The sequence below is a fragment of the Rhamphochromis longiceps genome, linkage group LG16 (assembly GCF_057381845.1).
Source record: "Rhamphochromis longiceps isolate RC_006_pf linkage group LG16, R_longiceps_female_GT1.1, whole genome shotgun sequence".
In the NCBI taxonomy this organism is placed as follows: Eukaryota; Metazoa; Chordata; class Actinopteri; order Cichliformes; family Cichlidae; genus Rhamphochromis; species Rhamphochromis longiceps.
Window position 1 is genome coordinate 12,411,165 of NC_140572.1, and position 25,168 is coordinate 12,436,332.

Below are 25,168 nucleotides of genomic sequence, written 5' to 3' on the forward strand. Positions count from 1 at the left end.
TATCAGAAATATGACAACTAACTGATGTGTTTGTGGTACTGGGATACAGAGGGAAAAGGGTATTTCACAGTTTTTACACAGGCACAGGGAGGCAGAGCCTATTAAGGGACAAGCTCGTGCCATTTTTCATCGCCTCATGAAATAAGTAACGAGTTCATGGCCCCCCAAAAAAGGTGTAAAAGAATAACACGTGTTTGGTGACAGCATGTGCTCCGATTGTCATTGTAGCGCACACGAACATGTCCTTGGTACAGGGAGTAAAAATTCTCAGGGGAAATAAGGGGAGCGAGCTGCAGCACACTAAGCAGGGCTTACAGGGTCAAAAGTTTAAGAAGCACAATTACCTGGAAGGCCTCGGCTGACCCCCAAATTTCTCACCTTCTGTTCCCTCTCTCTCTCGCACAAATACACCTTCGACAGAGGCGATTTACAACCAGCAGCAGGAGGTGGGGGTGAAAACTTATATGCCACCAATGGGCTCCTAGAGAGTGAGAGCGAGAAGCACACGTAAGTGTCTTGTGTTTGTGTTTTGATTGCACTTTCAGGCATTGTAAAAGATCGGGCCGGCTGTGAATGGTGTCAAATTAAATGGTCATAACTCACCTGGACTCAGCCTCTCCTTGGCTTAACTCGGCTTGTGTCCACACGAGAGGTGGTGACAGGGAGTAAATGGCTTCAGATAATGTATCATAATATCACATTAAGAAAACGGTCAGTGGAGCCAAATGTGAATCCCATATGCGGGGAGAAGAGGGTGGGGTGGGAGGCAGAGAGCGGAGGAGAAAGGCCAGAAGACATATTGAGCTGAAGAGGGATGCACTGAGCTGACATACCGCTGCAAAAGCAGCCTCCTGACAACTTGGACAAACCCTCTCACTCTCTGCACTTTTAGCTGGTAAACGGGCGGTAATAAAAAGCAAAAATAATGTGACAGCTGCTGGCAGGTAACTTACTTTTTAAAATTACACCTCGTTTCTCTCTTTGTTCGGCTCCATTTTAGTGATGTGTCACGCCTTAAGATTTTTTTTGCTTCAGTTGCATGTGACAGCGGTCCATGTCTTTATTAAGTCCCACCTTGGCTGTAGGCACTCTGATCCTGCTGTCCCTGTGAGCACCGGCACTCGAGCTGGTCTTCAACAGGATTAACAGGGCAGGGTCACATCGTATCACCTGAGGCAGACATTTTTTGGCCTTTGGGCATGGTATCCTAACACCAGCCAAGAATTTATGGTGGTGATGAAGCTCTGATGCCCTGTCCAAAGATGTAAACATTGATATCTGTCAGTTTTTAACTCGTTTCCTTCGGAGCAGCTTATTTCGAGCCACTTCATATCGTCTGCGAGACACATAAAACAGCAGGCTGACTGATGGTGAACGCACACGTATTCAGTCTTCATTTGGAAGCTTGACTTTCAGTATTATTTGAAGCTGGACGAAAAAAAATAGAAGTGGGCTATTATTTTTGGAGATTTATGCAGACCAGTGTGCAACAGAAAAACAGGCGTGTTTGCCTCAAAAGTGGTCTCCACTGGGAGCCAAATGCCTGACAAAAATAGTCCCATAGTTGTCATTTAAAGCTGGTGTAGAATAACTTTCTCTGTTCTTGACCAGGTAGAGTAATGTCACAGCAGCTGCCAAAGACAACTTGGTGTCTGATGAGCGTACCAGGTCTGCCTATGGAGCTCAGGGAGAAACACAGTTAGCTCAGAATCAAGGGATATTGTCTAGTACAGCAATAAAACTCTGGTATCAAAGAGAAACTGCACAGCTCAAATGGCGATGAGGGCGCAGTGAGTGCAGACCACACCGTAGCTAATGATCTTAACACTCATTTAAACCCAAAACACATAGCTGTGTGCATGACATTGCATGGGAAATCAGAACAAATAAAGGGATATAAGAGAGAAAGTGAAAAGATTCTGAGATATGGAACAAAGAAAAGAGCAAATAAGTGCTTTCCCATGTGCACCTGGGGCAGGGTCTGACCCTGTAAAGTGGGGTCCAAGGCTTAGCCCTCTCTACCTCCACCCTCTCTCTATACCAATGGCCATTGGCACTGAGCAATCACCGAAATGAGGGAGAGCTGCAAAAAAAATCTACTAAACTCACTTCATTCCCATAGAAGTCCCATTGCAGTGGACATTAAAGTAGCTGCTCTACCTCTGCAGCCCACTTGGGACTTCTGAGTCAGAATCAACAGGTGGAAAGGCATCATGTTTAGTGAAGGTAGTTTGAACTGTGCTACAAAAACACTCTACCTGTGTTCAAAAGGCAAAAGCAAAAACCAGTCAACAAACATGATACCATCTAGCTCTCATTTCCAAAGGTTTTGCAAAGTTTTCATCACAACATCGTCATTCCATCTCAAATCAGATGATCAAGAACTCAAAACAGAGATTTGTTCTATTTGGATTAAACTATCTGCTCATATTTTGTTTTTGTGGTAAAACTTGTTATATTTCCCCAATCCAGCATGAAAGTTGAACAAAAACAGCATTTTCTTTATTTTTGTGAATAACAATTTCATGTTCAAAAATATTCTACGTTTGCTTTTGCATTTTTGGAAAATATAACTATTCAGACATTGTCACCAATTTTCTTTTGCAATGTAAAGTTTTTTTTATTTGTGGATTCTTAATTATAGGACTTATTTATAGTCCCATAATTCTAAATAAATATATTTTAACTAGTAAATACTCAGATATTTGAATACAAATGAAAGTTTTAGGCTTTTATCTTTAATCACTTTTGAGATAATCGTGTTCAAACATGGTCTGAGATTTCAATGTGCAAAAAAAAGAGACCTGAAAATGGATAAATGGACCATTTCTCCCAAAATATATCTTGAAAGTATTTGATACATAAAGCTACAATTTCACAGCAATCAGAACATATGTTCAACCTTTGAAACATAAACTTTCGAGGCATTTTTTAAATGCAGAAAATGTTTTTAAAAATGTGATGATTTAAGAAGAAAATGGAAAAAATATACATACATATTTAACAAAATTATTTTCTGAGTTGTAATTAAAGTCCCACCTGTAAATGTCATACTTTTGATTTATTTAGACGCGACAATCTACTGATACTTTTGTTTTTGTCATATTTGCTCAATCTTTCGTGATGAAGTATTTCATGTTAAAAGCTTTTCTGCATACTTTATTTCACAGTTTTGTGAATTGTCTTTCACAACGTGAGACTTTACAGGTTGGCTTGAATTTTTTTTCTTTCATATTTTACCTAGCCAGTGTGTACACGTACTTTGATGTATGTCAGGGCAATGAAAAATTCAGGCTTTTATCTTTAACGGTCTTTCGGATATGCATGTTTATCCTTTGCCTCAGATTACAATATGTGACAAAAAGGCCCGAAAGCGGGCCAACGGACCATTAAAAAAAATAAAAAAAATAAAAAATACTAATAAATTAAATATACACGTATTTTGAAATTGAAGTAAAATGAGTATATCAGAGGGACAGTTGAGGTTGAGCAGTTTGGACAAAAAGCTGGTTTGGATGCAGGAGGAATACTGGATATTTTGAACAAAGGATGTTGAATTTGGAGCTGCCAAGAAAAAGGCAAGAGGAAGACCACAGAGAAGATTTATGGATGCACTGAAGGACGACATGCAGAGGGTTGGTGTGACAGAGCAGGGCGGTGCTGGGGATAGCGTGAGATGGCGTAAGTCTGATGCCCTGCCTGTATCTTTTTTTTAATGTTGTGTAGGTAATGACTTTAGCTAAACAAACTTGATAATTTTCCACAACTACAGTCTTAAGCTGTGTAGAAAATCATTAGCAGGACGGATTAAAAGATTATAACAATTACTGGCAGATTGTTCCGAGTTAAGTGCAGGGCCAAAAACTGCTGCTTTGGGGGAACAGTTCTGAGAAAACAACATCTGAACACAGGTGCTTTGTGATGTGTGATGTGTGTGTGTGAGTGTGTTGTTCCAGGTTTAAGATTTGTTGTCATGAGAAAAGAAAGGCACCCAGCCAGTAAACAGAAACTCCCCCCTCTTGTTCTCAGATATCTGTTTAGACTTCATAGATTAGCCATGACTCCATCAGACTTGCATTAGGCCACTCACGCACATAGAGTGCGTGCACGCAAACATATCTGCATATTTGGACGTGCGCCGCACACTCAGATCCTCTTCACCCAGGAGACATTTATGGATTTCCTGCGTATCGGTTTTTACAGTACAATGGTCCTGAGCAGAACAGCAGTAAAGTAGAATGAGAACAAAAAAAAAGAAACGAAAAAAGGGAGCAGACTCTTTAAAACAAGCCTCCGTGTCCCGTTTGTGCTGAGTAGAGGCAACAGAACACAAACCACATGAACTAAACAGTGAATCGCAGAGGGTGATTCACTGTTGCCCTCCGTGTTTGCTGCAAAGTTTGAGTCACATGTTCCTCGTTGTGCTGTTTGATAAAACGCTTTCTTAAACGTTAACAGCAACATTAACCTTCTATACAGCATGCAGACAAATATCAATTCACATAAAAGTCCTTTTTAAAATTGTGACGTTAATAAATAAATACATTTATGAAAGCTCATCACAACGATTAGAATTTTATGGAGTTAACCATACTCCATGGTAGGGTCCATTACAATTATGCAAGCTAATGCCTGTTAGCTTTTGTTTTCTGTGTGGACAACTGCAGCTAAACAAAAGTTTTTTCCTTTTAATTTGTAATTTTATTTTCTTGAGAAACTTCCTTTTTTTTTAACAGCTGATGAATCTTATCATTTACTTATTCAGGACTACCTACTCCCTAATGCAAGAGAGACACATGGCACAATATTCAGCTGCCATGTTTCAGGACAAAGACAGCAAACTTATATCAGTAGTTGTGTTTTGTTTTCACTGCTATGATTCTGTGCATGCAGTTGCACTGAAAATAAAGTACATTTACTATCCAAAAGAGCAACTTTTGACCCCCCAAATCTCTATGAAGTTCTAACTCATGTAAATCAAAACCTACTAACACATCTGACTACTCTGCTCAACTGTGGACTCCATCCATCCATTTTATTCCAGTTATCTAATCTGCAGTAGACAGTCTAGTTCAATATGCAAGATTCCTTTTCATTTTTCTCCAGCTACATGTAGACAGTCATCAACTGTGGGACCTGTAAATACAGCAATATCCTGATTTTTCTTGAAATTATTTAGCTTATTACTGTTTTTGGTGTTTGCTAAATTTGTCTCATGTGAGATGAGCAAAAGGGCAGCATGTGGCTGTGGAGCTGCAGGTTCACCACCCCAGGTCTGATAATGCTTTAAAGCAACTGTGCAAATAAGAGCCAACAGCTAGACTCACTTCTAGAAGGACTTTTGTTCTTTGGGATGCGGATGACTATACAATAAGTTCATGTACCACCTTAAAAACACTTTCAAAAACTACTTCTGTCATTCTCTCAGCAGCCAAAATGAGCTTCTGTTGGCTGCTAACTTATACAGAAGGGGTCCTCACAGCAGACAGCTCCACATATTTGATTTGATTTTTACACCAGATGCAATCCCATGGGCAGTCTTTAACCATCTCGTATGCTAGCTGAATGTTTAAAGCACTACACTATGAAGCAGCTATTTTTGCAACATTGTTATTTACATTAATTTCTGTCGGATTGTTAAAAAGTGACTCAGCATCTGCTAAACAAATAAATACAGACGTGCTTTTTCTCAAATTAATAAGCACAAATACGGTTGATATTGTGATAATACTCATAATTCATTTGGACAGCACTACAGAATGAGGAACTCTAGTCCATTGCATAGTGAGTGGTCGTTGAGATCTGAAACAATCATTCAAAAGTGTGGTTTAAACATTAAAATGTGCCCGTAGACATAGCCTAGAAGAATCTAAAATAAATTCAGGGTGAGGTCTGTGTAACCGCTTTTGCTTAAAAATGCTATAAAAATGTACAGCCACCTTGAAATCTGTTAAAAGCAGCATAAAGGAGGGCTTTGCACCTTTTTTTTAAAAAAAAAAAAACTTTTTCTTTTGCACAATTCTCACATAGATTTGAGTTCAGTACAGATGAGAACAGATGAAGGAGAAAGAAATTTTTTTTAGGTCAAATTTTCTTTTACCTGTGTTCCCCCCTTCCCTCAGTTCTCTCTGCTGTCCTCAAAGTGTAGCACGCATTTGAAACAATGGAATAAATTACTAAATGCTCATTGCCTTGTAACTTTACACTCTTCAAAACAAAGATGGGAGTGGCACAAAGTGAAATAATCGAAACAATCGAATTTAAGACCATACACAGGCTTCACTGGGCCAAAGTCAGATTATTTAATTAACAGAAATTTACTGTGACCTTAAGACTACATGTGATCGTTGTAAACTGTCTTCGTTCGTACCCAAATTTAAAACATTTCTGATGTCAAGATTTTGAAAGTTTTCTACAATTTGGGGAAAACTGCACTGTCTGCTATTACAGCAATATTTGGGGTAAACCCTCCAAATGTGAACCTGAACAGAATCCAAGCTGACATTACTGCCTTTTGTCAACTTGTGCCAAGAAGGCCCATCTTACACAAACGGAAGGACTCCTGAAAAAGATACACTACTTTTCTGAAGGATCGACCTAACTGCTTTTGAAACCTGACAGACATCTTTCTTTTGTGTCCGACACAGAAGCAAAAGATCTGAGATCAATAAGCTGTTCTCTCCTTTTCATAGTTTTTGATTCTCTTCTCTAACTGGTCTGGATGTATATAAATCCGCACACTTATATATGTTCTTTCACATATACATATATATTAAAGTTCAGGATGTTCTGATTATCTGCAAAAAAAAGCAGCAGTGAGTAAGTGGAAATTTGGTTCATAACTAGATGAGTGTCTTCCACTACTTTCTACTCTACATTTAATGGATTCATTTGGGAAATGATTAGTGATTAATCTGTAAAGAACACAATCATTATTTGCTTGTTTTTAACTGAATGCATATTTATAATCTAATATACAGTACACATAACAGTCACAGTGACCATTACTCTGCCTGGAGCACTTTTTAAAAGTAGTAATACATTGTCCTGAATATAATAACTTCCTTTGATATTTTCACTGCATGACCTTCCCCATATGTCAGTAAGTCTCTGAGTACTTCCTCCCCACTTTAAATAACAGAGGCATCCCACTAACAAACTTATTGTTTGTCGCAAAGCGTAATTTATTTTCTGAATACATCCAAAGACAATCAAAAATCATTGATCAGCAAGTACTTTGTATACTTCAGCTGAAACTATAATATTCTATATTTTTAAAAGCCCAGCCTACTCCTGAAGGACGTTGTGCACCTCATATGTCACATCCATATTTCTAAGCCCAATGATGATGACGCAACCCATTCAATCTGCTGTTGCTGTGCCACAGACCGTGACAGGGCAGAAAATGGGATGTGTGGGTGTATAGCAACTGACAGGAGGAAGAGGAGTGTTGGACGATGTGTGGGTGGTGGAGGCGTTGAAATTCCTCCCTCATTATCCTCTCTCTCTCTCACCTCATGTTTCAGAAAGCAAAAAAAAGCCAAGCATGTGCCCAGGAAGCTCCCCGCCACCGCTGACCGCATCACCGTCACTCGTTGTGTTTTGGTGGCGGGTGACTGTGGAGGTTAATATTTTAGTACGTGTGAAAGCAGGCGGACAGGACCTGATAATGCCCTGAGTGATGTAATGCACTGTTTCTGTGCTCAGTGTGAAAGGGGTGAGGCGGTACATATGGTGTGTGTTTGCATGTGTGTGTGGTTACTGAGAACCTTCACAGACATGTGTGTGTGTGGTTACACAAAGGGGATTCGGTGTTTGATTACCCAATGTTTGACTTATCCCCTTACTATAATTTGCAACGCCGGCTCCCATTACAACGGCGCCTCAACCTGAACAACCTGTGCTTTTTCATATTCCAGCAGTGCCACATACAGACAGGCAAACATGAGAGTGTAGTTCCATGTAATTCTGACCTATGAAGAACTCACTCTTCACTTCTATGTGTTGCCAATATCCTTTGCGATGTTTTCATCCATTTAGTATGAGAAAAGAATTCCCACAACTATCACTGACAATAAGTCACTGATGCCGGAATGAGCCTCAGGGAATTTATAACTGAAGCCAAAGAGAGACAACAAAAAACAACAACATCCATTTTGTTTTCTCTATTTACATTTCGACTTTGAAAATTTTTGCCATGATCATAAAAATATAAGGCCTGGATATAATTTCTGGATTTTGGATCATTACAACCCATCTATGGATTAGGGAAAAATGATCAGCCCCCTGTGAAAACTTTTGATTTAACAGGAGGGCTGATAATTTTGTGTCCAGTACCCAGAACAACTGCCAAGACACGAGTGAATGACTTAGCCAAGTTGGGAATTTTAGTGTCAAAGACGATAATTACTAGAACCCCAAAGGAATGGACTGTGAGGCTGCAGACCAAGAAAAGCTCCATTTCTACAAAAGAGAAACCTTCAAGCCACACTGAGCTATGCTAAATACAACCTGGAGAAAGATTACATTTACTGGAAGTTCATCCTTTAGTCAGATGAGATGAAACTAGAGCGACAACAAAGACACTGCTTATATTTAGAGAAAGAAGATTGAGGCGTACAACCAATAGAATAGTAAAGCATGGTGGTGGGAGTATTATGCTGTGAGGGTGCTTCAGTATGTCTGGAACTGAGAATCTCGTCAAGGTGCAAGGAATAATGAAGAAAGAAGGATATTTGTAGATTTTGAAAGAAAACTGCAGTCAGCAGCAAAACTTGGCCTGGGTTGTCGCTTTATCTTCCAACGACATGTTACTGATTGGACTCCCCAAAGCCCTGATTTGAATCCCATTAAAAAGTCTGTGGCCTGGCCTAAACTCAACGGAAGGCCAAGGTCCAAGCCACACTACCATCAAATCTGGAGGAGCTTGAGATCTGCCAAAGAAGAGTGAGCTGCGATTGGTCAGGAGACTTATTGAAAACTACAAGAAATGACTGCAAGCTGCTAGTTTTGCTTTTTTGTTAAATAATCATGTTTCTTTCTGCAAAGCAAAATAATGTAAGCATTCAAAATAAAACCAGGATGTTTGGAAAATGCTGTGTTAAAAACCCATTGCTCTCTTTAACAGTACTTGGGAAATACATTTTTTTTCATAGGGGTCTAATAATTCTGATCTCATCTGTACATTTTTTTCTATAGCTCTATGAATTAAGGTTGCCAGTCTGTCAACAAAATCAACGGAAAGACAACCATTCACACTCACTTTCCTACCTGTGGCCAGTTTTGAACACCAGTTAATCTGACTTGGGTGGAGCACTGGGCGGTGAAGCCAGAGCATTTGGAGAGAACCCATGCAGGGAGAATGTGCAACCTCCACACAGAAAGGCGTCAGCCAGCTGGTGGATTCAAATACAGGACTTTCTTGCTGCAAGGCAAATGTGTTAACCACCGTGTCTGCAGTAATTTATCTTTGGCAGGCATCAGTGACAACAAGCATGACACTGATTAAGTCAGAAACAACATAAATACTATGAAATGGAAGAGCTGGAGTAGAGGTAGGGTTGCGAAGCAGCTTGCAGAGGCTGCGGGAGCTGTAATTAGGCTTAACCTTAGCCCTCAAAGGGTTAAAGCAGCTTAAACCTCTGAGGGCTTAGTCATCAGCCTAACCCTACCATAACCCTGTAAAAATGTGAATAGTTTCTGATGTGTGTCAGACTGTTTTCTAAATTCCATCATTGCCAAGATTTGGGAAAGGAATTTCACGAAAACATTAACTACATGTTCTGAATTCCCAGGGTTAGGTTTCGGAGTATCACTGATGACTTTGAACAACGTGTAGCATGTTTATCTTTACAACCTTATTTAGTTGTTAAAATGATAAAGTTTAGTACCTAAAATTTTTATGTCCTTGTCCTTTAGTTTAATCATTTGGCAAGGCAGACACAACATGGTATCATTAACAAAATGACTGCCAAATGTCAGCTTTTTCTTGTAAAGGTAATACTGTTTAATCAATATGTTTGTGAGCAGAGCTCTGGCCAGCATGTGTTTTTCAACCATATCTTGGTTAAGTTCAAACCAAATCGCAAACACACACTAACACATGCAAGTACATAAAAAAAACATCTGTGTTCTCACAACTTCTCTCCCCTAAAGCACCAATTTTCCAGTTAACTCAATTGTTTTAGCTTTGCGCTTTAACCACTGCTGCCAAACTGTACACACACACATGCATACCACCTCTCCTGTGGTTTTACACATCTTCACTGTGACCCATGATGAAAACACAAGAGGCTGGTTATGTGATGTACCATGTCCTTTAATTGAGGAATGAGCAGTGTGTGTGTTTGTGTCCATGGGGTAAGGGTATGTGTCTATGCTGAGGTGTCACTGCTGTTTGAGGGCAAGCTGAATGCATCCTGCAGGAAGGCAGAGTAGTTGATGTTTTTCACGGCTGCTCGGCCACCATCAAACCCCACATCGACTTCAAACTGGAAACAGGAACAGGAACACACACGTCACTTTGAGCAGATTCAAATACTTAGTGTTGTAAATAATTGATCATTCTGGTGTCCAGCTTTATTTTACTATTTCTTTCTCTCCTCTGTGACTGTTTGTGCTTCTCTGTGATAACGCTCTCCTTTATTGTTCTTTTATTTGCTTGACTCTGCACTATGACTTGACTATGCACTTTTGCACAAATGAAACATTTCAGAGTGTAGCAAAAGGGCTATTTAAAATAGCACTGCTTTTTCAAACGTTAACAAAACTGAGGGCTGTCTTTTACCTCCATTATACTGATTAAACCCTAGGAAACAAAGGAAAATCCTGCTTACAAAAGTGCCATTTAGCACTTTCCACTTTTTTTTAAAATTGTTTCCAAGATAAAGTAAAATGAACAGAACAAAAGAATGATAACAGCAGAGGCAATAAGAAAATCAGCAATGCTAAACAGCGAGCTGGAATGCAGCAAATACCAAAAAGGCACGCAAGGAGAAGTTAGTTTGTCTGGACCTGCCAACGTGACATTCCTGTTGTTCTTGACACCTTAAAAAATGTTAAAAAGGTGCAGTGGCCATTTTTGGTCTCTTCGAGGGTTTGCCTTGGAGATTTTTTAGGACGGCAGAGTAGTTGAGCAGAGACTGAGCAATGAGTTTGGGCTTAGAAGCAGGCGAGGAAAAAAGCAGCTGGAAACCATGGCAGAGGAAAATGGAGAATAAATTAAGCACAGTGTCAGTATACACACACACACACACACACACACACACACACACACACACACACACACACACACACACACACACACACACACACACACACCGTGAGCACATACACAGATTCCTTCACTCTTGTTCTATTCACGCAAGTCTGGTGAATATCTCTCCTGCTCACCTGTTTCTGCTTAGATTTGGCTGTAGCGTAGCATGCCGAATTTGTATTACACAGGAAAGATACAAGTAAAAGAGAGAAGAAGAGAAGAGCTACTTCTTTTTGACCACCTCTGTATGTATGTCTCTCTCAAGACATTTGCCTTACACACACACACACACACACACACACACACACACACACACACACACACACACACACACACACACACACACACACACACACACACACACAAATTGTCTTCTTATCCGATGACTGTTCCTTTCCGCTCACTTGATTCTGCCTTTGGCTCACTCATCCACTGAGTGATTGCAGGTTAGAGGAGAACGTAAACTCATTTTCAGTTACCCCTATTTAAAAAATCTGTGCACATGCTGTGAAATCACTTACTGTCTCTCACTGAATTGACTCTTTCTTCTTGCTTTATTTGCTTTATAGTTCCTGCTTTTTCTCACCTTTAAGGTGTCTTCAGGCATCACGGGTGGAGCAGGGTGCTCTAACCAGTTAATACCAGCAAGGAAGGCATAGTAGTCAATCTCATCTCCATCTGCAAACCTGAATAAAGGATGCCATCCACTTGAGAAACTGTTTTTTTGTGCTTCATGGTCACAGTCGCTGGAGCTTATTGAACCATTTTGCAAACTAAAATTTAAGAATTGCTTCCTTTTCAAAAATAAGTCACAGATGGAATTACACATTAATTATCAGACTCCTGCAATTTTTGCTTATTCTTCCAGTTCCAGCTGCCCCAAAGGTGCTACAATAATCATGTACTTTCTGTTTGTCTGTGGCTTCTGGAAAATCCAGTCTGAGTCAGAATCTCTGTGGCTTTCATACATTTTTTGTTGAAAGGTGAAATATTTTCAGTTTGCACGGATGCATATTGGACTGTATTCACACCACCTGGGCCAAGTTTAACCCATCTTCTGCACTTTATCTGCACTACTTCAAAACTTTTCTTCGCAACTTGTAACAACAACTGTAAAGCCAAGTATGATTTTTTTTAATGTGGAATAAAAATAAACAATGTAGACTTCAGAGAAAACAGAAACTACCAAACAATATTCTGGGCTGACAAAAGCAGCCAAAAAATACGTAGAAATTGTCTTTAAGATTTTTAAAATGTAGTTTTCTCAACCATCAGGAGATGTTAGTGCAGATTGTGATTGGGATGTCTACTTGATGTCTTATATGTCTTACCCAGTCAAATACCCCCAACACAAATAATAACAAATAAAAACAAAACTGAGTCTAAACACTGAAACTAAATAAATCAAGCTGAAACAAAAAAATGAAACGCACACTGGAAACCAACTGAAAATAGAAACCAAAATTTCAAGTGCAATTAAAAAAACAACTCTGGTCAGAACACACCTTTAAATATTTATAAGATATGTCCTTGAAAAGATTGTAACAAGTGTTATGACCCAGTGATGTGTTTGTTGGTGTTGTGCCTCCCACCGGAGGATGGTGGCGGTATTTTCCCTTTTTTCTCTCCTAGGAGGTGGACACCTGGGCGTGGCTGCTAGGTATCTGGGTGGAGTCTCTACACACCTTCCGACTGGATAATTGATGGACCACCTCCAGTACTTAATGTCCGGATGACAGTCACCTGGGAGTGCTGTTTGGAACCCCGTTGACTCGGTCACAGAGTTGTGGGTTGTGTCATTGTAGTGCAGGCTGGAGTATTCACGTGTACCTCTAGCCTTGCCATGTAAATAATTGTAAATAAGTTAACCAGTGGCGGTCACTTTTTTTGTTCCTTTGCTGTATAACTTTCACTGTCGCAGCCTAGTAGGCGTGAGAAGCCGTTTTCTTTTGTTGAACAAGTTTTCTCCTGTTTTTCGTTAGATAGTTAGGTAAGTGACTTGTCTTTTGTTTGGGCTTCTTTTTATTTTGGTGTAGGGAAGACTAGGGATTGTTTTATAGGGAGTTTTGTTTATTGTTTTGGCATTGCTCACTGCTGATGAAAATAAATGGCTGCTTAAATACTTAAAAAAAGGTGTTGTTGTTGGGGTTTGTGTGTGGGTGGGAAGTGAGTGGGGCAAACTATTTGTTACGTTTATTTACTTGCCGGGACCAGAACGTAACATATTGGGGGCTCGTCTCTTTTGTGTTCTTTTTGTGGCTTGTTTTCTTGGTTGGCGGTTTTTTCTTGTGTGGGGGGGTGTGTGTGTTAGGATGGAGTTTAAGTTGGAGGACTTCACTCTGAGCCCGTCTGCGGAGAAGTTGGACAGGTGTAAAAAAGCTGACCTCTTGCTTGTTGCTGAATTCTTTGATGTGACTGTGCCGTTGACTGCGAAGAAGAAAGAGCTTAGGGAGCTCCTGTGTGTCCAGTTGACGGACAGGGGGTTGTTTGGTGAGCCGGGTCCTGCAGGGGGGGTTGAGCTGGGGGCTGTTGCTGGTGTTTCTGCCCCACTGAAAAATCTCCCTTTTCCGCCTAGCCCTTCTGTGGAGGAGCTGCAGTTAACGCTGCGCATTAAGGAGGTGGAGCTAAAGAAACAGCAGTTGGAGGTGGACGCTATGCACTTGAGGATCAGGGCTCTGGAGGTAGAGAGGGGAGCCTCTGTGTCTGCCAGCCCTCCTGTACCTCGGTTAGCCCCGCAGTCACCATCCCCGCAGGTACCCTCCCCGGAGTCATCATCCCCGCAGTCGCCATCTCCGCAGCCACCGGCCCCGATGCCAGGTGGTGGCTTTGATGTGAGTAAACACATCAACATGGTGCCGGCGTTTCGGGAAACTGAGGTGGATTCGTATTTCACAGTGTTTGAACGTATCGCAGGTGCGCTGCACTGGCCAAAGGATGTGTGGTCTCTTTTACTCCAATGTAGATTGGTGGGGAAAGCTCAAGAGGTATGCACCGCTCTTTCTCTGGAGGACAGTTTTGACTATGATATGGTGAAGGCTGCTGTCCTACGCGCTTACGAGCTTGTGCCAGAGGCTTACAGGCAGAGATTTAGGGATGGGAAAAAATCCGCCAACCAGACCTATGTGGAGTTTGCCAGAGAAAAGAAAACTCTGTTTGATAAGTGGTGTCATGCTACAGAAGTAAAAACCTTGGAAGACCTGCGTGAGTTGGTGACGTTAGAAGAGTTTAAAAATCAACTACCAGACACTGTGGTAACCTACTTAAACGAACAGAAGGTTACGACTCTCGCCGCTGCTGCTATACGGGCTGATGAGTTTGTGTTGACACACAAAGTGGTGTTTTCGGTTCCTGCTCACAGTTTTCCGTCTTCCAGTAGCCCGCCCAGATGGTCTCCAAGGGGCACCCGCCGTGCCATCCCCTCATCCATTGAGAACCGCGTGTGTTTTTTTTGCCATGAGCAGGGACACCTTATTGCGGTTTGCCCTGCTCTGAAGAGAAAAGAAATGACCAGGCAGGGTACATCTCCTTCCCCAATAAACCTTCTACAGACAAACTCTCCTACTTGGGGGGAGGTGATGGCCCCCGAAAATGATAAAGTAGATAAGGAGTTTAAGCCGTTTGTGTCAAACGGCTTTGTTTCCTTGATAGGAGAAGATCGGCGGACTCCTGTCAGTATTTTGCGAGACACTGGTGCGAAACAGTCGCTCATTCGTGAGGGGGTCTTACCGTTTTCAGCTCAATCCTGTTGTGGGGCGGATGTGTTAGCCTGGGGAGTTAGGATGTGTGTAATACGGGTTCCTTTACACTTGGTGCAGCTTTCGTCTCAGTTTTTGTCTGGTGAGGTTAAGCTTGGGGTGCGGCCCCAGTTACCGGTTGCAGGTATTGACATCATCTTGGGAAACGATCTAGCTGGCGGCACAGTTTTTCCGTCGCCAGAAGTAGTCGATATACCACTTACAGATAACAGTGGTTTCGATCGTGCCACATCAAAGGCTGTTCAAACCGTCAGTGTAAAGACATTTAGGCAGAGGAGAGGTGCGAGTGGATCCCAGCAACAGCAGCAGCAAAATGCTGAAACCAGGCCACCTGCTAGAAAAAGACAAGGACCTCGACGGCATAGGGACCGCAGAAGAGGCCAGCTGATGGTGGCTAATGCTCCATCTCCCACCCTTACATTTGACACAGACTTTGATTTTGATTCCTCCAACGCGCAATTCATTAAGGAGGCGCTTGAGAAGAGGTTCCTGAGGGGCCAAGGATTCAGAGGTGGACGCCAGTGTTTTGGGGGCGGGTGCAGTGCTCGTGCAGGAGGATGAAAATAGCATTGACCACCCAGTCTGTTTCTTTTCTAGAACATTTCTAAAACAGCAACCAGCGCCTCATGCGTTGGTCCTTACTCCTACAGGATTTCAACATTGAGATCCAATATATAAGAGCTTAGAGAATGTTATGGCTGATGCCCTCTCTAGGTCGTAAATCAAACATCTTTTGTGTGGGGTTGGATGTTTGATTTTTTTTGGGTGGGGGAAACTGTTATGACCCAGTGATGTGTTTGTTGGTGTTGTGCCTCCCACCGGAGGATGGTGGCGGTATTTTCCCTTTTTTCTCTCCTAGGAGGTGGACACCTGGGCGTGGCTGCTAGGTATCTGGGTGGAGTCTCTACACACCTTCCGACTGGATAATTGATGGACCACCTCCAGTACTTAACGTCCGGATGACAGTCACCTGGGAGTGCTGTTTGGAACCCCGTTGACTCGGTCACAGAGTTGTGGGTTGTGTCATTGTAGTGCAGGCTGGAGTATTCACGTGTACCTCTAGCCTTGCCATGTAAATAATTGTAAATAAGTTAACCAGTGGCGGTCACTTTTTTTGTTCCTTTGCTGTATAACTTTCACTGTCGCAGCCTAGTAGGCGTGAGAAGCCGTTTTCTTTTGTTGAACAAGTTTTCTCCTGTTTTTCGTTAGATAGTTAGGTAAGTGACTTGTCTTTTGTTTGGGCTTCTTTTTATTTTGGTGTAGGGAAGACTAGGGATTGTTTTATAGGGAGTTTTGTTTATTGTTTTGGCATTGCTCACTGCTGATGAAAATAAATGGCTGCTTAAATACTTAAAAAAAGGTGTTGTTGTTGGGGTTTGTGTGTGGGTGGGAAGTGAGTGGGGCAAACTATTTGTTACGTTTATTTACTTGCCGGGACCAGAACGTAACACAAGGCACCATTTCTTAATTTTTGTGGTTTTCAGTTCGGTAGAGATTTTTTTTGTATGACAAGAACAATCCCAGGCACAGATTGCGGACTGCACTTCACCTCGGTGAAAATAAACCTTTCTGAAAAGCCTTCTGAAAATGTTCTGACATTTTTGAGGGGACCTTGAACTGCTCTACACTAAACTGATTTGTGGGCTCTTACTTGCTGAGAAGACCTTCGAGCAGGCTGTTGGGCACGGGAAGGTGGAAAGCTTTACAAATGGTCCTTATCGCTTTTGTGGAGAGACGTTGTGTCCTAAAGAAAAAAACAAAACAAGCGCACAACATATCCAACATATGGTAGAGCCAAAAGCTGCAGCTACAGTTCAGACTCGCATTGGCTGTGAGCCTGCTGTTTGTAGAGACATTTGAGAAAGGCTCTAAGAAAAAAAACAAAACAAAACATGTTGGTTAGAGGCCAGTACATTACATCAGAGACAATGTGCCATCAGCAGCAACATGAGCTGGCCTTTGTTGTTAGTTTAACATAAAGTACATGTAATTCCCATAAGGACTGACATAAATTCAGTGCTAGTGGAAAACGTTTTAAAGTGATATCGTATTTGGACAATGTGTGTAAAACAGAGGATGTCTGTCCTGCAAGAACACTTATTCTCCACAGTAATGACCGCGAGTCCAGAGGCGCCGTTCTTGTCATGCCTTCCTTATTACAGGGACGCTGATGAACAAGTTGATGCCTATCAAGGGTGTCTACACTTGTGTCACATAAACAAATCAGCAAAAGTGGGTTAAAGGTCCTATCAAGTGGATGAGCAGTGTGTGCGCATTAAATATGTGATTTTATGCACAAAAACAAAATGAAGGTGACAGACAATGAAAAACACACATAATAGACTCAGGAGACTGTGTGTGTGTGTGTGTGTGTGTGTGTGTGTGTGTGTGTGTGTGCGCGCGCGTGCGCACTGGGCTAAACAGGTCTTAAGGATCCATCTGGTTCCCATGCTCCGCTATGGCATTGCTGGAACTAATCGTTGCTCTGAGGTATGGGGGCCACAGGCTGCACGATTGATGCCTTGTTGTGACGCTATCTGCCTGTGTGTTTTTCTGTGTGTGTCTGTGTTTATGTTGCAATAGTATTTTGCCTTACTTGTGTCGATCGTGATCCGCGAATGCTCTGGCCATTTTAGGGAATTCTTCAAAGGCCTTCTTCTTGAGGAAGTCCTGGGCCACAGCCAGCATCAAGCCCACGTCCACCTGGGTCTGCTCGCGCTCTGAGAAACACCGGCCCAGCACCAGCACCTCGTGCTCAGACAGATTGCAGTCCAGTCCCAGCAGCAGGCTCCTATGTGGGGAGAAAATAATACACAAAAACTGATGACAAATGAATTAACCCACATCTCACAATCCTTTAAGGTTGTTTTCCAAATCAGCTCATTAGTATGTAAACACGAAGATTTGGTTTCTGGTTACCAGATAAAACTCGAAGGGGAACTCCAAGTGAACCAAAATGTGTTGCTACAAAATAAGTGAGAACGTGTAGTATGCTTATTGGTCAGATGTGTCTGGAGCAACAAAAGTAAATAGAGGAAAGAGGTTGAGGTTATGTTCTCGCTGAGTGGATAACATGGAGAACTTACATTCAATTTATAGCTGGCCCATACTAACTGTTTTATTCTCCATTTTCCATAAAACGAAGAGAGTTCGACTTAGAATTTGATTTAAACTGACTAAACCCTGCAGATGTGAAAACACCCTTAATATACTGTGCACAGGATTTCTCTTTGCTTTCATGTGTCACTTATTATATTTACATCCCTAGAATTGGATAGGAACAAATTAGTCTCCAGTAAATCACTATTTAAACTCCACATATGTAGTGATTAACTGTCCTTTTCATCACTTTATGGTTGGGAACTAGAACCCTTCTCTCGGTCTCGTCCAAGTTACCACACTCTGCTAACAGGAGGGGCTGGCAGTAATTTCACCTTGGAGAACTGAATACATTGATCACGTACTTCAACACTTGCGGGCTAGAGATTAAACTGCAAGTGTTTTTGCTTCATTACTGTACCTTATCGACTCAAAAGGGATGAAGCCAGTGTTGCTGGGGTCACTGAGAGTCAGAAACTTCCTGATCTCACACTGTTTCTCCTCCGGAAGGGACCTTAGTTTGCTAATGATGATGCCCATGTTGGCTCTGGGAAACTTTAAAGGGTAACACAGAAAACATGCTTAATAGAATAGAATTAGAATAGAATTCAACTTTATTGTCATTGCACATGCACAGGTACAGGGTAACGAAATGCAGTTAAGGAAATAATAGCACTTAAGGAAAAGCGGACTGCTTCATGCCCCCGAGACAAAAAACTAAAACCAGCTTGAGCTGATTTCTTATTTTTCCTCTTTACCTCCTCAGCATGCTGCTCCATGTACTTGAATGTGTATTCATCAGCATCCAGAAGCTGGAAGTTGATGCTGTTAAGGCAGAGGGTAGCTCCCACATACAGATCCTGAGCTGTAAAGTACTGAGACAGCTGACTCTTAAACAGCTCCTGGCCTGGCTTCTTTACACGACCGCGCTCCAGAAACTTACCACCAAGAACACCTACAACATGGGACAGAGTGTAGAAAGAAAGCTTCTGTAATACTTAACTACATGTATCCGAACCATGCGGGTCATCGATTTGTATCTCAGGTCCTACGAGTGTTTCTGTTGCAAATGAGGATGGAAAGTTTTTACCTGAGTTCTTCTGTGGGCGTTCAAACACACTGATGGTGTCATTGGAGAGGTAGAAGGAGATGATGAAGACCCGCTCTCTGTCAACTGGATCAGCTGTAATCATCTTAGCTTGGAAATTCAGCACTTTACTGTCCAAGCCATACCTGTGGAGACAGGCTCACAGTAGAGTTCGGGGCTAGCACTAACACACATATAGTGAGAGATAGAGTAGAGATAAAAAACTTTCACTAATTTGATTGTGACTGTGACTTAAACTCATCGAACCTGTCTTTCGCCATAAATTTCTGGAAGTCTTTCCGTGGTGGCTTGGGCAGGAGGTGCTGGCAGAAGCTAAGCGAGTCCTCCTCTGAGCCAAAGCCGTTGTAGGGGGGCACAGGTCTCGGGGGCTTAGGGGCTGGCGGAGCTTTGTACTGCAACGGGGTGAAGTCCTCTAAGAGGAAGCAGAAGAAAGAAGAGACAAAACATTTAAAAGAAGAAAATAAACCCAGGAGGAGAGCTTAAATGATCACAACGAAACAGGTCATCTATCCCTGAGCTGACCCCTGACTACTCAGAGCAAGAAGGGACAGTTCCATCACAGTGACCTGTCAGCGGGGCCTCTGTCTTGTTTCCTACTGTGACTAATGCAGCAAGCCCCCAAAACCTGCCCAGGGTGGCAGTGAGCAAGGATACACTATAAGGTTTTTCCCTGCTGGGGAGTAAGTGCCTTTAACTTTAACTGGAGGCCCAGGTGTCTTTTGTCAGTTCATCAGTGGTGTTGAACACTTTCTGTTTTTCTAATAAGCGTCAAGCAATAAGCGCTCTCTATAGACAGAAAGCAAATCTATCCTGTACCATTGGATTCAGGAATCACCTCCACAAGAAAGACGGCTTTGGCAGATGCTTGCTCTTACTGCCCCCAAGTGTTTATATTAATGCAATGCAAGACACAAGTGAAAATCCCCAGGAAAAAATATGTCACTGTAAGCATTTTCTTACATCAGTTATTCCATAGGTGTATACATAATGCAATTTTTTTTTTCAGTTGACAATCCTGTCCAAAGAAACAATGCAAACATTTTTAGTAATACTCAAATAAAGAAATCAACAGCACTGCAGTAGTGTTTACCGTACCGATGCCATATTTGGCGCGGTAGTAGTGTTTGGTGAAGTCATCACAGTCAGCGAGGATTACTCTCCTGCCCCACACATTCACTTCCCCACCTATGATTAAATCACAGTCCTTGTAGAATTCCTCGTGGACAGCTCCGGTCTGCAGGTGAGAATAGAGATAATGACATGAGTAAACAAAACAAAAACTTATATAGAATCTTACTTGTTGAATTGAATTACTTAAACACACATGAATTGGATGGTTATATCTATTAAGAGCCTGGTGCTGAGTGGATACAGGGAGTGGGACATGGTGATCGAAGAATCCTGTATTAAAATCCACAGCAGAAATTATGTCAGCAAAAATGGTGGAATAAGATTAACGCTCTGTGGAAGCATTTTAAAACCTTATTTTGGGTCAAACTCAGGAAACCTTTATTTCTGATAAGACTGATGGTTGCATACAGGCAAAACTGAAAATTGATGGAATTATTATTTAATACAGAAAAGTGTGGTCAAACATAATCTGTGTTTGATTAGCAACAGCTTCTTTTTCAGCATGACACTGCCAACGCAGTAAAAGCATATCTGAATAGAGAAACACACAATGGAACATTATCAGTCATGGACTGGCCTCAGCAGAATCATTTTAGCAGTGTGGCATCATCTTCACAGAGAACAGAACAAAAAGCAGCCAACATCCAAAGAAGAACTTTGAAAGTCTTTGAGAGCTATTCCTAAAGGATAGTCAAAGAAATTAGAAGAAAACCCACCTAAGAGAGTTCAGACTGTGAAGTATAAAGGTGGTCATACTTTGACTTTCAAGGTCTTGTACATCCTCTGTTTTTGCCTTATATATTGTATTTCCACATATGTACACACATGTTTCAATAAATTGCCTCTATTTCCTAATTTCCTAGCAAAATATGGAGGAAATGAGGAGTGACACAAGAGGTTTGCACAGTATTGTATTAACTGAAAAAGGAAGCTGCCTTCCCCTAGACTGGATTACTGGATTGTAATTTGACGCATATTTTATCCTCTAACTCTAATCGAGTGTCTTAATAGCTCGTTTTAGGTTTAACCTCTGAGATTCATGTAAATCTCGCTAACTGCCTAGCCTCTCAGTGACCTCTCAAATAACATCCCGTTAGCATGTTTGTAGTGTGAGCATGGCTGAGACAGGACATACTTTGAGGCTGTCCAGTATGTAGCGGTTTCCCATAGTACTGGAGGTGAGCACGTTGAGCACCGTGCGGTCTGTTATCTCTCCAGGCTGCTTGACTTTGGCTGGAACATGCTGCAAAAGGGAAACAAGTGCGGACAGGAAAAATACAGAAACTGTTAAACAAAAATTATTCTTTATAAGTAAATACCATTCTGCATGCACACAACTGGTAAGAGAAATAAAAAGACGGATAAAAGACTGAAAGAGAGAGGGAGAAGCAGATCAACAAAATAAGACTGAAGAAGGAAACGAGATCTGTCGTTAAGGACACGGTGATTTCCCACTGGATGGCAAAGTCTGCTCAACCTTTAAGGCTGACATTTAATAAAAAGGCATCGGAGCAAACAACGTTACTGGACTGAAAACACATAGTTATACATTGACATGATTGATGCCTGGATGTCCTTCAGGATTAATTAAGCTTGGTCAGTCAGTAACTGGAGGAGAAAGCCTACATGCTTGAGGGAAACTGGGTGCTAAAGCAGTCCTGTCAGAGTGAATGAGGTCTCCATGAAAGCAGGAAGACGAAAAGAAGCAACACAACCAGAAAGAGGGACACTGCAAGCCTTTAGGTTAGGAGTAACCATCTTTAAAAGTTAACAAAAACAAAGAAATAGCAAAACTTCAAGCTCAAAAAAGCCCTTATTTATCCTTTTGTATAACCCTGCCTGTGCTTTTTTTCTTTACTCTCTCATTTCTCGACAGCTGTTATCGCGCTCTTATCACGCTGCTTTACCTACCTTAGGTAGTCTGCAGCGACGAAGAAATTTGTTCACTTTGTCTCTGCCAGAATTTGGGGGGATCACCTCCCGGATCTCTATGGTGTCATCAACCAGGAAGTAGTGCAGTATGAGCTCCCGCAAGTCATAAATGCTCTGTGAGTCATCCCAGAAGCAGTAGAAGCGCAGGACTTTGCGGTCATGGTCCAAGAACTGCTTCAGCGTATCATGTCTCTCATATGGCCGAAGTGGCTGCATACTCTTTTTGAGCTGAAAGCGTGAAACAAATAGATTATTCGCTATAACTTTCTTTAAAAAAAATAAATAAAGGAGGATTAAAAAATATTTCGACAGAGTTAAAAAAAAAAAAGAGTTAAAATAAAATACAAACAACAAAAAATGTATTTCGGATGCCCACCTGTTCCCGTAGGCTGCTGTAGGGGTCCTCAGGTACAGTTGTAGGGTTATTTACGTGCACCCCAAGTTTTGTCAGAAAGTTCCTTGTGAAAGAGTCACAGTCAGTCACAGTGAATGTGCGAGAGTGCAGCTTCATCTGTTGGTTGATGTTGAAATGGAACAGGTTGTAGAACTGGCCTTCATTTGGAGGAGGCAGTGGAATACGGTGGCGACGAATGAGTGTTCCTATGACAGGGATCACCAACACAGTAACAAATGAGTCTGGAAACTCTCATCATATTGCAGATTTTTGGGCCACTTGGGAAAAAGCAGAAGATTAACAAAAATCCAAACCCAATCCCAAAAGAGTTGTGATGCTGTATAGAATGTAAATTAAAACAGAATGCAATCACTGACAAACTCATAAACCCATATTTGTCTGGAGAAATGCCTTTTTGCAAGAGACAAAGCTGAAAATCAATGCTGGATGCCCATGATCATCGCCACCCCGAAGGCATCTAATACAGGCATGGTTTTATCATGGAAATCACTGCATCAGCTCAGGAACACTTCCAGAAATCACTGTTCACTTTCCACAAATGGTTGGCAGAAACGGTTAAAGCTCAATCATGCAGAGAAGAAGCTGTATGTGAACAACGCCACCATCTTCTCTGAGCAAACACTCATTTAAAATTTAGAGAGGCAAAGTAGACTGCATCTGTAGTCAGACGAATTAAAATGCAATATTTGAATTTCTTCTTCTTCATCTTCCTCCCATCAAATTCAAAAGTGACCTTATTTTTTTCTTAAAAATGTTACAAGTTTTTATCATGAGTAAAATGTGAGTTTATCAGATTTGCAACTCATTTTATTCTGTTTCCATTTATATTTTGCATAGTGTCTCATTGTTTATTTATTTATTGAGGCTGTAATTGAATTTAAGCAATATTCTCAAGATATTTCCTGTTATATCACAGACACCTTGGGGAATGCCACTGTTCTTGTACTCCGGCTCCACAACCTGTATGGTATCGTCTTCCAGGAAGAAGTAGATCTTACACTTTCTGATTCTGTACGTCTCAGACTGAGCCTCAGGTACAGTCTCCTGGAAGTATGCATCAAAACACAGAACCTAGAAGAACAAAATGATATTTTGTGGCTAAAATTACTCAAATGACAAATGCGAAATGATTACAGGCTTTAAAAAATACCAGGCTTTAATTTTTTTTTTTACTTGAATGAGTAACACAAGATATTGGAAGCTTTAAACCTTAATAACAGACATGAAAAAAAAAATAACATAAAGCTATACCATGTCTGTCTGAGTGGAGAATTAAAATCAGTTTCTATTATTCACCTGTTTGTCAAAGGTTACCCATGGTGGTAAACCGGTACCACTTCCTATGGGATAGACGGAGTACTTTGGTTTAATCTCCTGACCAACTAAATGTTCTCCTCCAATGCCTGGCTTCTCAGACCCAACCAGCATAGGGACTCCACTGGAATAGTTAAAATGTTGGGATTTGTGGAATCTCTCCTTCCCCAGCTGTGGTACAGAAAGGAGAAAGTATATCTGAGCACTTTCTATTAAAAACATGTTAAATAGACTGGTTCTTATATGCCTGAGTACTCAAAGCGCTTTCTAAACAGCATACATCACCCACCCACTCGTACAACCACTTTTATCTGAGCTTAAGCGCTCTCTAGCTAACAGGCGACCTGGGGTTAGTTTCTAGCTAAGGAAGTCGCCTGCTAACGAAACTCGGTAATTTGCGAGAAACATACGAAGTGTCGTAAACTTACTCTTTCATTGGGAGAGTTCCCTGGCAGAAACGGTAAAGCCATGGTGGTAATACTTATAACTGTTGGATTACTTTCTCCATAAAACTCAGCGGCCCTGAAGTTCCAACGGTCTGTTATTGGTCTGTTACCATGGAAACGTCTTTTGGGGACACGTCTCTTAGCAACAAAAAGAACCAATGAAATATTTTTATTTTCATAACAATATTCAAATTATTGCTGTTCATCGTATATTTTGATGCTAACATAGCCAATTAAATAAAAAAGAATTTATAAACACATTATTTTTCCTACAAGTTAAAAAGTGCAACAGAGCGTAAACTGTGTACTTATGTACTATTTATATATTAAAGTTTACAAATAGTATCAGAGTTGGCATAATATAACCACCACTACTAAGGTAATTAAGTAATTATCCCTGTAAATAATACCTTGCTGTTTAGAGTTTACTGTACATTCTGATGATTTGGAAATAATTCTTGCTTGAACTTTTACGCCATCTAAAAGCCCTCTGTGTCTACCTAAGAAATTATAATTTAATGTATGCCACACACATCCTGCAAAAATTTAACTTGGACTCAAGAATACATTATAACACATCCTGTTTCCTTGTAAACTGTAAACTATTATGCTTGTAGGGCATACAAAAATAAATGGCCAGAGTAGCAGCTCATTTTTGTTTCTAATTATAAGTGCAAACTAAAACATTTTACAAAATCCAAGTGAAAGTAA

At 41.2% G+C, this 25,168-nt stretch overlaps 1 protein-coding gene across 2 annotated transcripts; it reads right to left on the bottom strand.

Moving 5' to 3' along the window:
* Nucleotides 1-10,012: 10,012 nt before the first annotated feature.
* efhc2 (EF-hand domain (C-terminal) containing 2) lies at nt 10,013-25,139 on the bottom strand. Of its 2 annotated transcripts, XM_085383967.1 has the most exons (15): nt 24,440-25,139; nt 23,994-24,182; nt 23,618-23,768; nt 22,659-22,882; nt 22,262-22,510; nt 21,486-21,593; nt 20,315-20,453; nt 19,466-19,631; nt 19,202-19,344; nt 18,870-19,066; nt 18,533-18,666; nt 17,609-17,803; nt 16,664-16,756; nt 11,844-11,943; nt 10,020-10,490 (listed from the first exon to the last, which is right to left on the bottom strand). In XM_085383967.1, the coding sequence occupies exons 1-15, from the start codon at nt 24,479-24,481 to the stop codon at nt 10,374-10,376; spliced, it is 2,247 nt and encodes a 748-aa protein (XP_085240093.1). In that variant the 5' UTR covers nt 24,482-25,139; the 3' UTR covers nt 10,020-10,373. The 2 variants fall into 2 exon arrangements, with proteins under 2 accessions (XP_085240094.1, XP_085240093.1); XM_085383968.1 differs by lacking the exon at nt 23,994-24,182 and having other exon boundaries at nt 10,013-10,490.
* Nucleotides 25,140-25,168: the final 29 nt, after the last annotated feature.

Bases quoted from the DNA above. Each gene is read 5' to 3' on its own strand.
- efhc2 (XM_085383967.1), bottom strand. From the start codon at position 24,481: ATGGCTTTACCGTTTCTGCCAGGGAACTCTCCCAATGAAAGA. The intron at 24,183-24,439 runs GTAAGTTTACGA...TCTGTACCACAG, and splicing joins GGAACTCTCCCAATGAAAGA to CTGGGGAAGGAGAGATTCCA. The intron at 19,345-19,465 runs GTTCGATGAGTT...CTGTCTCCACAG, and splicing joins AAATTTATGGCGAAAGACAG to GTATGGCTTGGACAGTAAAG.